Here is a 14,616-nt window from a genome sequence, read left to right as displayed (position 1 = left end):
GGCTATAGAGAGATGAGGGGAGCTGTTGGAGAACAACAGTGAGGGAATCTGTGGAGGAGGAGGTCATTGCGGGGGGTAGGGGCACCCATAAATATTGTAGTGGTTAGGCTCGCTTGCTAAGCACTGTACGGGGCTGGTCTGACAAAATTTACCAGGGCTGATTTGGATTCCCAGTCTGGCCCTGCCTGCTCCAATGTGTTATGTTTAGTCCAGGGAATGAAACCAACATTATACATGACCTTTTTTTAGTGCTTTCTTCCTGGCCAGTGCAGTTCAGGAAACACGCCACTTGAGTATCACTCTTAGAGCCTTATTATGACCTTGGCAGTCTGACCGCCTGAACACTGCGGCTGTGATAAGACCGCAGTGCTGGAGGTCTTCTGACTGCTGTATTATGTGGTGGTCTTGCAGCTGTGGGCAATGGTTTTCCATATGCATTGATGCCTGTGTGTACATTTCGACTGCATGTATGGTGAATGTATACATATGTATGAGGAAAAATACCGCCCACCTATAGCCGGAGTTCGACCCATATGTGGGCAGTCCAGGCAATGGATATTTGGTACAAAGAGCACTTACCTGTGTATTGCAGCAAACGTGGTCATATTCCTCGGAGGGAAGATGCTGCTGTTTAGGGGGGACCTGAAAAAAGGGAACCAAGTCGGACTCTGATGGAAAGAAAAGGAAAAGGGTGAGTTTGCACCCCAAAAGCTTCATTTCCGCCGATCTTTAGACGGCGGTCCCACCACTGTGGTCAGCTCATGGGAAAGCCAACTCGTAATACGGACTGCGGTGTTGCTTGTCTGTGCTGCCCTATGGCAGTTGCTTTCCCGTGACCGCTACCCTGATGATGTGCTCGTAGGGTTGGTGGTTCACCCGCGGTCTTTGCAATAGCAATACTCCCATCTCGTAAAATAGTGGTTGGATTGCCGAGCTCGCAGTAAGGCCCTTACACAATGCTAACTGGCATGCAGGTGCTATACTTTTAAGCCTATTTACATCACATCATGACTTTAGCTTTGCAACTCTCTACAGACTACAGCTTTCTGAAAAGCCACTTAACAGACAAACTCATTCAGATGAACATATTATTTGGTACCTTACACATCAGCCCTTGTGACTCCTTAACGCCCATCAATGAGGTGTGACGCTGTCCTCGCAAAAATGAAAGTATATGGGGGAAATTGATGGAATACTATGGGCTTTTATGTAGACATGTTTATATGTCTTTCCGTGGAGTGTGTTGGGGAAGAATTACAGCTGTGGTAGCAATGCCAATATGGCTTGGCTTGCCTGTCTTTCTTTCTTTCTTTCTTTCTTTCTTTCTTTCTTTCTTTCTTTCTTTCTTTCTTTCTTTCCTTCCTTCCTTCCTTCCTTCCTTCCTTCCTTCCTTCCTTCCTTCCTTCCTTCCTTCCTTCCTTCCTTCCTTCCTTCCTTCCTTCCTTCCTTCCTTCCTTCCTTCCTTCCTTCCTTCCTTCCTTCCTACCTTCCTTCCTTCTCTTTCTTTCGCCTCCTTTTGTTGTATTAGGTGCCTTCATTGGAAATAAAGAAAAATTGGTTATAAGAATAAAAAATCTTTCCATCTTGGGTAGGGGCATCTCACCGCTTCATAGTGCTCCGAAGTCCAAAGTTTTCTACACCTACATGATAAAGCGATAAATGATGAGGGTACAAATACATGAGCGCAGGTGAGATGTCAGACCTCAAAGCTCCGAGTTCACTGTAATAACCGATTTTACCTTCCAGAAATCATGAAGCTTCATTGATGACTGTGGGCCAATGGCATGAGCAGATTCTACTTCTTAGCAGAAAAGGAACATCATCCCAAAGTTCTCAACTTCCCTACCTGGTTTCTTAGCCCTGTGGTGGTTACCTACAAACACAGTGGCTGTCAGGATCCTCCCCACTAGGAGATGCAAGTTGTGACAGGGTCACTATTTTAAAGGGCAGATCCACAGTGATCGTCCAGCAGACTCATGTCTCCTCTGAGACGGACTTCACTCTAACTTTCTATGGAATCACCCCCCACTTTACAATCATATTCTCACCAATGAGGTCTGTGTAGTAGAACACCAATCAGCTTACAGCAGTCACAGTCATTCACACTGGCCTCAGCATCAGATGCCCCTTCTTACTTCTTCCTTCCTGACCAAAGACATATGTTCTGCTTTCTCCTAGGCCTGTCAATGGTGGCTCATGCAGAGATTTGCAAAACATTGCACCAGCTGCACTATACCTTAGCTCTCTGCATTCACACTTCACAGTTGCTAGGGAAGATGGCCCAACATCACTCACTCCTTGGAAAGCGTGCCTCTTTCTCAAGGTTCTCTTTGTCATATACTGATGTATAATTAGGGTCTGGCTTTGAAATGCCACCAAGGTTGTGTCTTTGCTTGACTACCTTCTCTTAAATTGTAATTGAGGAAAGTACGATACGCGCATTAATAAACCCGATGACTCTGCAGTCCTGCGGGTATCCACCTTGTGAACTCAAGTAATAACAATTCCTTAGACATAAAGCAATATGTGCGAAAGCTTCTTGATGGAGTTGCATCTACTCTTGAATTTTGTGTTCTTCAATCTTGCCTTATGTCTGATATTCCCTATTACTCATAGCCTCGCATCAATGCAATGCAATGGAGATCTCTTCCATATTTTTCAATTGGTCCATAATTTGTAGACACTGTTGACTGAGGTACTAGATCGCATGTTCCTTTCAAAGTTCCATTCTGTCAGAGAGATCTCATCTTTAATTTTTTATGGATTGTTGCATCCCTTCATTATAACTTGCTCTCCATGCCTGAGTTCTGCATCAGTGGCTGATCTTGGAGGCTGTATACACTGCACAAGGCCACTCTTCTTTAGTTGGTGCTCTACCCTTTTGTGCCACAACAGGCCTTTCTTCTCAACTTTTTCATTTGGAGAACCAAGCTGGTGTCAGTATCTTTGTATTTCTTGACTTGATGGAATGCTTGTTTTGCTGTAAATATCAGAGAAGGCCTTTGTTGTGCCTTATGCGGTGCCTTTATAGAGCCTCTTCTTGGCTGTCCCAAGGCCAAAAGGTGTAAGTGAGGTAGGTTTGTGATTCCTATCCATCCGTCCAGTTCTCTCATTGCCATCCCTTCTGGTGCTGGAGTAGCCTTCCATTAGTGCCTCTGATGACATCATAGGTAATATTTAGGGATTCAGAGATTCCATGTGTATGTCTAACCTCAAAAACATTTGCGGCTTCTATGTGTGTAAAAGCAACAAGTCTTCTCAGGGGAGATGCTTATGCAGATACTCAACTATAGATGTCAGGCTTTTTTGTTATAGCATGAGTTAGAGTGGTTTACTTAACATATATATCAATGAAGATGCACACATGGTCTACTACATCAATCTCATGTGCTTCTTCTATTGCTTACAGGTGACAGACCAAACAGCTCAATCTAATAAAATCAGGAAGGAAAAGAATGATGAAAAAGTAGAGGGGCAACATCCCGCTGAAGGCAAAGAAAACTGTGACACGAACGCAAATGACCAGGTGAAAATTGGTGCTGATACTGAAGCAAGGTCAAATTCACAAAAGAAAAAAGGTTGGTATCCAATTGTCATTCACACTGCCTTGTCCCTGACGATGCATAAAAAGCCAGCTTCCAAGGAGGGGGTTGTATTTGGCACTTGCCTGCTAGAGCGCCTGCAGGACCCTGCAAGCATGCCCTCACACAGGCTTACCTGCTGGGGAGTTGCTTTGAAGCGCACCATCAGGGGGCCAGTATTGTATTTACTTTAATGTGGCTATCATTAATGTAAATGCATAGCTCGCCCCTCAAGATGTTTCAAAAATCTCTTGGGTTTTGACCTCTTTTCCACTCACAGAGCAGCAGATCAGCCCTAATTCGCCCGTGCAGGTAAGAGTGGTGCGACGGGACGGTGGGGCAGGTTGGGGGAGACGACCATGAGGGAAATTTAAATAAATAATTGATTTCCCCTCTTCGTCGTCTGTCAAAATCCCCCCCCCCCCCCCCCCCCGTACCCGGTCTCATCTCTCTTACCCGCACAGGCTGTGGCTGGAATTTCGACTATCCCATAATTTGCCTTAATATTCTGCCACCTATTTATTAACATAGCCTGTAATTGGTATTATCAGCAGCGGTCCGTGGAGGGAGCTCCGTGGGTCGGAAAGGCGGGGCGGGGGAATGGGCAGGGTGGGGGGTACTAAACACTGGAATATGGATAATTGGAGGTGAGTAAACAATTAAATATATAAAACGAATTTCGTAGCGCGCGCTGCACCGCATTTTGTGATGCAGGGCGCGCTACGAAATTCGTTTTCTTTATTTAATTGTTTACTTACCTCCAATTATCCATGTTCCGGTGTTTAGTACCCCCCACCCTGCCCCTCCCCCGCCCCACCTTTCCACCCCACGGAACTCCCTCTACGGACCGCTGCTGGGTATTATCTTACCTGGTACTTTACCTGCAACATAAGTGGGCTTAGAACATCTCATATAGTACACAGAAGGGTAGCTGTTCGTAGAGAGGTAACGAGATACAGGTAGGAAAATGCAAAAGGGTATTTTTGGGTGGGAAAAGGGAGGCTTCCTTTTTAGAAAGTTATGCCCTCACACACATGCAAAAGTGTCATGCTTCATCATTGGACGTTTTTGCTCCTCGTGGGTCGGTACTTCAATACTACACGGGCACCGCAAAAGAGCACTTTATAGGAGATCTTTCTAAAAAACGCTGTGAGGGTGAGTGCAAGTGTGTGGACCAGGTGAAACTGTGGGTTAAAAATACCTCGGAGGAACCCTAAGGGTGAAATTTATTCCAGGATTTCCCTGGTAAGGTTAACAGCAATAGCTAAACTGTTACTTCCCAGCAATGAGAAAACACAATTTAGTTGTGAGTGCAAGGGGTGTGGGTTGGGTCAGGGGGACCCTGGAATACATTTGGAGTCACCCTTTCTGCTGGGCACTCAGTGTTTGGACGCTTAACTCATTAGGCCGGCAACTCTTAAGCGCGTTCCCAGCTGGATGCAAGATGCTACAGGCTCAAGAGGAGGACCCTACAAGCTGTGTCTCTTTCCACCAACACTGCTGGTGTTTCCTCTGATGCTGTAATCCAACAGAGCAATAGTATAAGGGAGCTGTAAGCTTGTTTGGAGGGCACAGGCCTGCCAAATTCCAGATTCAGGAACCAGTGCGGTGTACAAGGGCTAGCATATATGCTTCTAATCAAATCAAAAGAGTAGCCTACCCTTACGTAAATAAGCAGGTGCACAAGATAGCTTAGAAGCAGCCACTTTATTAGAAAGCACTCTAAGTAAAGGATTGCATCTGCTTCCACCAAACATAGAGTCAAAGCAACACAATTGTCACAGGTGCATAGGTTCCTAATCTTCAAGGTCATCGTGGAGGACTTCCAGCACGCGCTGGAGGAAAACGTTATCCCAGGATGCCTCTTCAGCTGACCAATTTGATTGCCCTTAGAATGCCAAGAATGGTTCATCTCCTCTCGGACACACACTATAGATAGTCTTGGTCTTTTTGATGCTCAGCAGTCAACAGTCTCTGTCGTCATATCCTGTGAAAGAGTCCAACAGCCTTTTCATCCTTAGAATAACTGGTGTAGCTGCCTAGGACTGTACAGGATGCCTCCACCCTCTGGAGGACGGAAATGTACCTGTTGTAAGTAGGACGTCATATCTGACATGTACACATTAAACTATGTTGGGATTCCAACCAATCCCTGTTGTAACGTATATATTCATCTTTCCTGTCAAGAACCCCCTCTGGTATGTCTGAATCCTAGTCCACGCATCTTCACGCATGCCCTTTTTATGGTCAGGAAGGATGGACTAATACACAGCCGCACCAACTTCTTTTTTCAATTAATTTTTTATTGAATTCTTTCAGAGCATACATGGCACGACAGAACAGAACAAGCATTTGCAATGCAATAGGTCTCGCATTTATAAGAGTTTGAGCTATTGGCATTGCAAAATTACAATGCCTTTTATTTATGTTTTGGTTTTAAAACAAATAAAAGGCATTGTCATTTACAATGTCAGTAGCATAAACTCGCCTAAAAGCAGTGTGTGGAGTGCAGCAGTGTGTGGAGTACAGCAGTGTGCGGCGTGCAGCAGTGTGTGGCGTGCAGCAGTGTTTCGTGTAGCAGTGTGAGGCATGAAGCACTGTGTGGCGTGCAGCGGCGTGCAGCAATGTGCGGTGTGCAGCAGTGTCATGCAGCAGTGTTGTGCAGCATGCAGCAGTGTCGTGCAGCATGCAGCAGTGTCGTGCAGCATGCAGCAGTGTCGTGCAGCAGTGTGCAGCAGTGTCGTGCAGCAGTGTGCAGCAGTGTCGTGCAGCAGTGTGCAGCAGTGTCGTGCAGCAGTGTGCAGCAGTGTCGTGCAGCAGTGTGCAGCAGTGTCGTGCAGCAGTGTGTGGCGTGCAGCAGTGTTTCGTGCAGTAGTGTGCGGCGTGCAGCAGTGTGAGGCGTGCAGCAGTGTGAGGCGTGCAGCAGTGTGAGGCGTGCAGCAGTGTGAGGCGTGCAGCAGTGTGAGGCGTGCAGCAGTGTCGTGCAACATGCAGCAGTGTGTAATGCAGCAGTGTGTGCCATGGAGCAGTGTGTGGCGTGCAGCAGTGTTTCGTGCAGTAGTGTGCGGCGTGCAGCAGTGTGAGGCGTGCAGCAGTGTGAGGCGTGCAGCAGTGTGAGGCGTGCAGCAGTGTGAGGCATGCAGCAGTGTGAGGCGTGCAGGAGTGTGCGGCGTGCAGGAGTGTGCGGCGTGCAGCAGTGTGAGGCGTGCAGCAGTGTGAGGCGTGCAGCAGTGTGAGGCGTGAGGCATGCAGCAGTAGTAGTGTGTGGCGTGCAGCAATGTTTCGTGTAGCAGTGTGCAGCATACAGCAGTGTGCGGCGTGCAGTAGTGTGTGGCTTGCAGAAGTGTGCGGCGTGCAGCAGTGTGTGGCGTGCAGCAGTGTGTGGCATGCAGCAGTGTGAGGCATGCAGCAGTGTGAGGCGTGCAGCAGTGTCGTGCAACATGCAGCAGTGAGTAATGCAGCAGTGTGCAGCAGTGTGTGCCATGCAGCAGTGTGTGGCGTGCAGCAGTGTTTTTCGTGTAGCATTGTGCGGCATGCAGCAGTGTGCGGCGTGCAGCAGTGTGAGGTGTGCAGCAGTGTTTTGTGTAGCAGTGTGAGGCATGCAGCAGTGTGCGGCGTGCAGCAGTGTGCGGCGTGCAGCAGTGTGTGGCGTGCAGCAGTGTGAGGTGTGCAGCAGTGTTTTGTGTAGCAGTGTGAGGCGTGCAGCAGTGTGAGGCGTGCAGCAGTGTGAGGCGTGCAACAGTATGGCGTGCAACAGTGTGAGGCGTGCAGCAGTGTGAGGCGTGCAGCAGTGTAAGGCATGCAGCAGTGTGAGGCGTGCAGCAGTGTGAGGCGTGCAGCAGTGTGAGGCGTGCAGCAGTGAGGCGTGCAGCAGTGTGAGGCATGCAGCACTGTGTGGCGTGCAGCGGCGTGCAGCAGTGTGCGGCGTGCAGCAGTGTGCTGCGTGCAGCAGTGTGCGGCGTGCAGCAGTGTGCGGCGTGCAGCAGTGTGCGGCGTGCAGCAGTGTGTGCCGTGCAACAGTGTGTGCCGTGCAGCAGTGTTTCGTGTAGCATTGTGCGGCGTGCAGCAGTGGGAGGCGTGCAGCAGTGGGAGGCGTGCAGCAGTGGGAGGCGTGCAGCAGTGTGAGGCGTGCAGCAGTGTGAGGCGTGCAGCAGTGTGAGGCGTGCAGCAGTGTGAGGCATGCAGCTGTGTAATGCAGCAGTGTGCGAAGCAGTGTGTGGCGTGCGGTAGTGTGCGGCGTGCAGCAGTAGCAGTGTGTGGCGTGCAGCAATGTTTTGTGTAGCAGTGTGAGGCATGCAGCACTGTGTGGCGTGCAGCGGTGTGCAGCAGTGTGCGGCGTGCAGCAGTGTCGTGCAGCATGCAGCAGTGTCGTGCAGCATGCAGCAGTGTCGGGCAGCATGCAGCAGTGTCGAGCAGCATGCAGCAGTGTCGTGCAGCATGCAGCAGTGTTGTGCAGCATACAGCAGTGTCGTGCAGCAGTGTGCAGCAGTATGTGGCGTGCAGCAGTGTTTCGTGCAGCAGTGTGTGGCGTGCAGCATTGTTTCGTGCAGTAGTGTGCGGCATGCAGCAGTGTGCGGCGTGCAGCAGTGTGCGGCGTGCAGCAGTGTGCGGCGTGCAGCAGTGTGAGGCGTGCAGCAGTGTGAGGCGTGCAGCAGTGTCGTGCAACATGCAGCAGTGTGTAATGCAGCAGTGTGTGCCATGGAGCAGTGTGTGGCGTGCAGCAGTGTTTTTCGTGTAGCATTGTGCGGCGTGCAGCAGTGTGCGGCGTGCAGCAGTGTGTGGCGTGCAGCAGTGTGAGGCGTGCAGCAGTGTTTTGTGTAGCAGTGTGAGGCATGCAGCAGTGTGAGGCATGCAACAGTATGGCGTGCAGCAGTGTGAGGCGTGCAGCAGTGTGAGGCGTGCAGCAGTGTGAGGCGTGCAGCAGTGTGAGGCGTGCAGCAGTGTGAGGCGTGCAGCGGCGTGCAGCAGTGTGCGGCGTGCAGCAGTGTGCGGCATGCAGCAGTGTGCGGCGTGCAGCAGTGTGCTGCGTGCAGCAGTGTGCAGCAGTGTGCGGCGTGCAACAGTGTGTGCCGTGCAACAGTGTGTGCCGTGCAACAGTGTGTGCCGTGCAGCAGTGTTTCGTGTAGCATTGTGCGGCATGCAGCAGTGGGAGGCGTGCAGCAGTGGGAGGCGTGCAGCAGTGGGAGGCGTGCAGCAGTGTGCGGCATGCAGCAGTGGGAGGCGTGCAGCAGTGTGAGGCATGCAGCAGTGTGAGGCGTGCAGCAGTGTGAGGCGTGCAGCAGTGTGAGGCGTGCAGCAGTGTGAGGCGTGCAGCAGTGTGAGGCATGCAGCTGTGTAATGCAGCAGTGTGCGAAGCAGTGTGTGGCGTGCGGTAGTGTGCGGCGTGCAGCAGTAGCAGTGTGTGGCGTGCAGCAATGTTTTGTGTAGCAGTGTGAGGCATGCAGCACTGTGTGGCGTGCAGCGGTGTGCAGCAGTGTGCGGCGTGCAGCAGTGTCGTGCAGCATGCAGCAGTGTCGTGCAGCATGCAGCAGTGTCGGGCAGCATGCAGCAGTGTCAAGCAGCTTGCAGCAGTGTCGTGCAGCATGCAGCAGTGTTGTGCAGCATGCAGCAGTGTCGTGCAGCAGTGTGCAGCAGTGTGTGGTGTGCAGCAGTGTTTCGTGCAGCATTTTGTGGCGTGCAGCATTGTTTCGTGCAGTAGTGTGCGGCATGCAGCAGTGTGCGGCGTGCAGCAGTGTGAGGCATGCAGCAGTGTGAGGCGTGCAGCAGTGTGAGGCGTGCAGCAGTGTGAGGCGTGCAGCAGTGTCGTGCAACATGCAGCAGTGTGTAATGCAGCAGTGTGTGCCATGGAGCAGTGTGTGGCGTGCAGCAGTGTTTTTCGTGTAGCATTGTGCGGCGTGCAGCATTGTGCGGCGTGCAGCAGTGTGTGGCGTGCAGCAGTGTGAGGCGTGCAGCAGTGTTTTGTGTAGCAGTGTGAGGCATGCAGCAGTGTGAGGCGTGCAACAGTATGGCATGCAGCAGTGTGAGGCATGCAGCAGTGTGAGGCGTGCAGCAGTGTGAGGCGTGCAGCAGTGTGAGGCGTGCAGCAGTGTGAGGCGTGCAGCAGTGTGAGGCGTGCAGCGGCGTGCAGCGGCATGCAGCAGTGTGCGGCGTGCAGCAGTGTGCGGCATGCAGCAGTGTGCTGCGTGCAGCAGTGTGCAGCAGTGTGCGGCATGCAACAGTGTGTGCCGTGCAACAGTGTGTGCCGTGCAGCAGTGTTTCGTGTAGCATTGTGTGGCGTGCAGCAGTGGGAGGCGTGCAGCAGTGGGAGGCGTGCAGCAGTGTGCGGCGTGCAGCAGTGGGAGGCGTGCAGCAGTGGGAGGCGTGCAGCAGTGTGAGGCGTGCAGCAGTGTGAGGCGTGCAGCAGTGTGAGGCGTGCAGCAGTGTGCGGCGTGCAGCTGTGTAATGCAGCAGTGTGCGAAGCAGTGTGTGGCGTGCGGTAGTGTGCGGCGTGCAGCAGTAGTAGTGTGTGGCGTGCAGCAATTTTTCGTGTAGCAGTGTGCAGCATACAGCAGTGTGCGGCGTGCAGTAGTGTGTGGCTTGCAGAAGTGTGCGGCGTGCAGCAGTGTGTGGCGTGCAGCAGTGTGTGGCGTGCAGCAGTGTGTGGCATGCAGCAGTGTGTGGCGTGCAGCAGTGTGAGGTGTGCAGCAGTGTGTGGCGTGCAGCAGTGTCGTGCTCATGCAGCAGTGAGTAATGCAGCAGTGTGCAGCAGTGTGTAGCGTGCAGCAGTATGTGCTGTGCAGCAGTGTGTGCCGTGCAGCAGTGTTTCGTGTAGCATTGTGCAGCGTGCAGCAGTGTGTGGCGTGCAGCAGTGTGTGGCGTGCAGCAGTGTTTTGTGTAGCAGTGTTTTGTGTAGCAGTGTGAGGCGTGCAACAGTGTGTGGCGTGCAGCAGTGTGAGGCATGCAGCAGTGTGAGGCATGCAGCAGTGTGAGGCATGCAGCAGTGTGAGGCATGCAGCAGTACATGAAATACAAGCATCTCACTGCTAATGGGTTAAACACTGAATATAATACCATTTACCAGCACAACATGGGTCTAGAGACATACAGAAAGGCAGAATAGAGTCCGCTATTTCAGATCACATTCTCAGCCTACAGCTTGGTGCCATTAGCTGGTGCGCTTACACCACCACTGTTAAGCGCCCGGCTTTTAACTAGTGCACCACGTGCTGCCCCACGAGGCCGCCAGTAACTGCAACACTGGGGCTCGTGCCCCAGCCCTTTCACTTTATAAATCACTGTTAGCAGATCTGTTAATCCCACTGGTGCAACTCCAGTGAGGCAGGACTACGGCTCCCACAATGCATCACATTATTAAACGAAAGCTCAGGACTGGAAAAGACTCGAGACCTGACTGTTCAACTGAAACCCCCACCGCAGCAGCCTCAGCGCCTGGTTACCCTTGGGGGCGATTAGACGCACTTTACAAAACTTGTTGATGTTAAATTGATAATGAATACGTGGTTGCTGGCGAATGAGTGCATCAGATAATCTGTGCTAGAAGTAAAATGTGGACTTTATGCCACACCCGAGCGAATAAACGGAAATACTTCTTTGCTCGGATACCAACCCCACCTTGTTCTCTCTCTTACACGCACATCACGCACATGGTCACTGCTTATCATGAACTAGCATTACGGGCGCTCTATTACATAAATAAAAAGCCATGGTGAATGCTGCTGGATGCTGTTTGGCAGGTGGGAGGGGTAAATAAAAGGCCACAGTGATTAAACAAAGAAAGTGAAACCAGCCATGGCATCTTGCTGGATGATGTTTGGGAGACTGAGAACAAGAGCGCACTGAAGCTGACGAGGAGGGAGTGGAAGGGGGGAGTGGGGGCGGGCGCAGTGGTGTGGGCCGCAGTTGTAAAAGGCAGGGAGAGGGTGAGATTGAGGAAGGGAAAGATAGGGATCAAAGGAAAAAACAAGGGGGTGGCAAATGGTGTGCACTTTGATGTCCTCAGTGGCCGCGAGGCTCACTGAGGACATCAAAGCAAGTGATCAGGCAGTGCTTTTCAGGCTGCCAAATGGTGCGCGCGCCCGGGGCACATGCACTGTAGTTGGAGGCCTGAAAAGCCACTGTTTGCACTTCCAAAACTCGCTTACTATAAGTCTCGCCAGAGCAGCGCTAAAGCGCTGTCTCAGGCGAGACCTAAAAAGGGAGTAAAAAAACAAAGAAGGGAAGCAATAGCACATTCTAATTGCGATGCAAGGCATAATGGCACAATCCTTGCATCAGTAAGTATTGGACAACTATACATAACGCAGACAGTTCTCTTTTCCATGGCACAAAAAGGAGAACTTCAGTCATAATAACTTACAATATATATATCATGATAGATAGCGAGTCAGAGGCAGGCATGTATGCTTGCCAAACTATGTAGAGGCGGACCACCAATCAGCGCCTAAGCAGTCAATCAATCTATCAATCGGTGTTCTTGTAAAGCGCAGCTACTCACCCGTAAGGCTCTCAAGGCGAGGGGGAGGGAATTCTGTCGTTCAGTCAAAGGGCCAGATCTTGAGGTCCTTCCAGAATTGAGGCACAGATGGAGATTGCCTGAGATACAGAGGTAGGGAGTTCCAGGTCTTTGCAGTGAGTCAGGAGGAGGATCTTCCTCCAGCAGTGGTCCTGCGGATATGTAGTATGGGGGCCAGGGACTGATGGGCGGAGCCGAGATGTCTGGTGGGAGTGTAGAAGGAGAGGCGGTGGTTGAGGTATGCGGGTCTGGCATTGTGGAGGGTTTTGTAGGTGTATGTGAGGAGTTTGTAGGTGATCCTTTTGTTGACCGGGAGCCAGTGGAGGTCTCTCAGGTGGCCGATGATGTGGCTGTGGTTCGGGGATGTTAAGGATGAGTCTGGCGGAGGCCTTTTGGAGTTTTGACGCTTCTTTTGGAGTTTTGCGTGGTACCGGCATAGAGTGTGTTGCCATAGTTGAGTCTGCTACTAATGAGTGCGTGGGTGTCTGTTTTCCAGGACTCAGTGGGAATCCACTTAAATATTTTTCAGAGCAGACGGAGTGTGTGGAAGCAAGAGGACGAGATGGTGCTGATCTGGCAGTTCATTGAGAACGAGGAGTCCATGACGATGCAGAGGTTTTGTGCGTGGTCCGTGGGTGTGGGGGATTCCGAACTCTAAGTTATTACCAATCAATCAATCAATCAATATGAACTTTATTCGGATAAAAACAACGTATCCATAAAAGTGCAGTTAAAAAACATTATTTACAGTTGGACATAGAAGAAATTAGTCCGAAATCATAGAATTACGAAAACGTACAGCCATTTTTAAAAAGGATCCAACTCGGAAAACATAATTCATCATTATCAATTGCAAGCATCAACTCATAGGCTATTTTATAATCAGTTACGCATCGGGATTTAAAGTACGGAATCAGAAATTTTTTCGTGAGCGGTAAATAGAAGGAACAAAAGAATGAGAAATGTAACATTGATTGTTTCAGATTGTGGGTACATGGACAGGGGGTGTGATCAAGGTTCAGAGAATAGCCAGTTGGAAAAGACAGTAAGTATTTCATGGTGTCGGTCCTTAGCCTGAAGAATAGACCCCGTTCCCAACAGCCAACAGGTTTTAAGAGATATGTAGGCATTACTGTGGATACATGCTCTATTCGCATATATCTAGCAACGGAGGTTTTATTACGTTCAGCTGCTAGCCTAGTTTCTTTATACGATGCATAGAGTAGTTTTTCCACAGTTTTAATGCTTGGGGGGTTGTGGGCTAAAGGGTTTATAAAAAGATGTTCCAAATTCAGGCTAATTAAGCTTTTGTGGACTCCGGCCAACCATGATATGACCAGCCCTCTGTCACATTTTAAACAATCCAGGATAATTTCCCTAGTCAGTTATTACCATTTTCTGTTTCTACGTCACACTGCTTAAAAGCAGTGGGCGACGTTCATCGCCATAACTGAGGAGCCGCCACTGCAAAAACTATGCCTTAAGGTGTTTCTCACTTTGTATGAGTGCTGAACATACTGTAAATGTAAAATTAGAAAAACAAAAATAATTCTCTTTCTTACGCCTTCCTCTAGAATACATAAGATTTTCATGCAAACTCCTCTCTACCAACATTTGTAGATAGGGATGTGCATCAAAACTCACAGGTGGTTGCGTGGGAACCCCCATGCACCGTCCATGGAATGCCCCTTTGATACAAATTAATGCAAAGCAGCGCATAGCACAACTATGCATTACTTTGTGATATCTTCCAACTTAGATTCTCAATTGTTGTGATGTTAGGTCATGTGACATGCCTTCCTGGAAAAAAATCAGTGGTTAAATGATGTCACTTCCTGTGATGTCATTGAGGTCAAAGGGTATGTGATGTTACTTACCTTAATCCTGGCATTTTGGTGAATGGACACATATGATTCTCTTGGACCCAGGGTTCTTTCATCCCCTACCTAGCATTTTGCTACTTGATGTTTCTTCTGCTTATGTTTGATATACTTTAACTCTGCTGGAGGAATGAAATGGGGAAGGTCGTACGTGGACAGCGTTTAATATACATAAAAATATTACTAGCGACCACAAGGAGACTTTATATTGATAAAATATAAACAATTCTAAAAGTCCAAAATTCTCAGTAGTGGTAGGAAATTGCCCAAAAATTATTTTTTTATTGGGTAAGGAGCCATGCACCACAGTAGATTGTTCTACTAAATATATGACTGCTCATTATTTTCTATTGATTAAAAATGCCTATAATACCATTATTATATTGTAACTAAATGTGTTTCCATTTAGTACGGCACCGACGGATAAACTGTCTGGGATGTGCTCCTCATCATGTGCATTTTATTTTGTTCAGGTTGCAAGCAGAAATGGTTGCCACTTAACTTGGGAGATTCAAGACAAGAACTGAAAGAAAAACAGAGCTCTCAGATCAGTTTATATTTACATCCAGAAGCAAATGTCGCGCAGCCTAACAGACGCGCGGATTATTCCCAAAGTAAGTAAACACAATTTATTTTCACATGT

General features: G+C 49.7%; 1 protein-coding gene across 1 annotated transcript in view; it reads left to right on the top strand.

Annotated features, from left to right (window-relative positions):
• The window catches only part of LARP1B (La ribonucleoprotein 1B), a 574,280-nt gene that overhangs the window by 274,387 nt on the left and 285,277 nt on the right, over positions 1–14,616 (top strand). Inside the window, exons 5-6 of the mRNA XM_085643073.1 lie at positions 3,410–3,578; positions 14,447–14,587. Of these exons, the coding sequence (XP_085499199.1) occupies positions 3,410–3,578; positions 14,447–14,587 (310 nt within the window). The remainder of the gene's footprint in view (positions 1–3,409; positions 3,579–14,446; positions 14,588–14,616) is intronic.

This window comes from Triturus cristatus, chromosome 2_2, assembly GCF_964204655.1.
Source record: "Triturus cristatus chromosome 2_2, aTriCri1.1, whole genome shotgun sequence".
Classification (NCBI taxonomy): Eukaryota; Metazoa; Chordata; class Amphibia; order Caudata; family Salamandridae; genus Triturus; species Triturus cristatus.
Note: the sequence above shows the minus strand (reverse complement) of the source record. Positions and strands in the feature narration are given on the sequence as shown.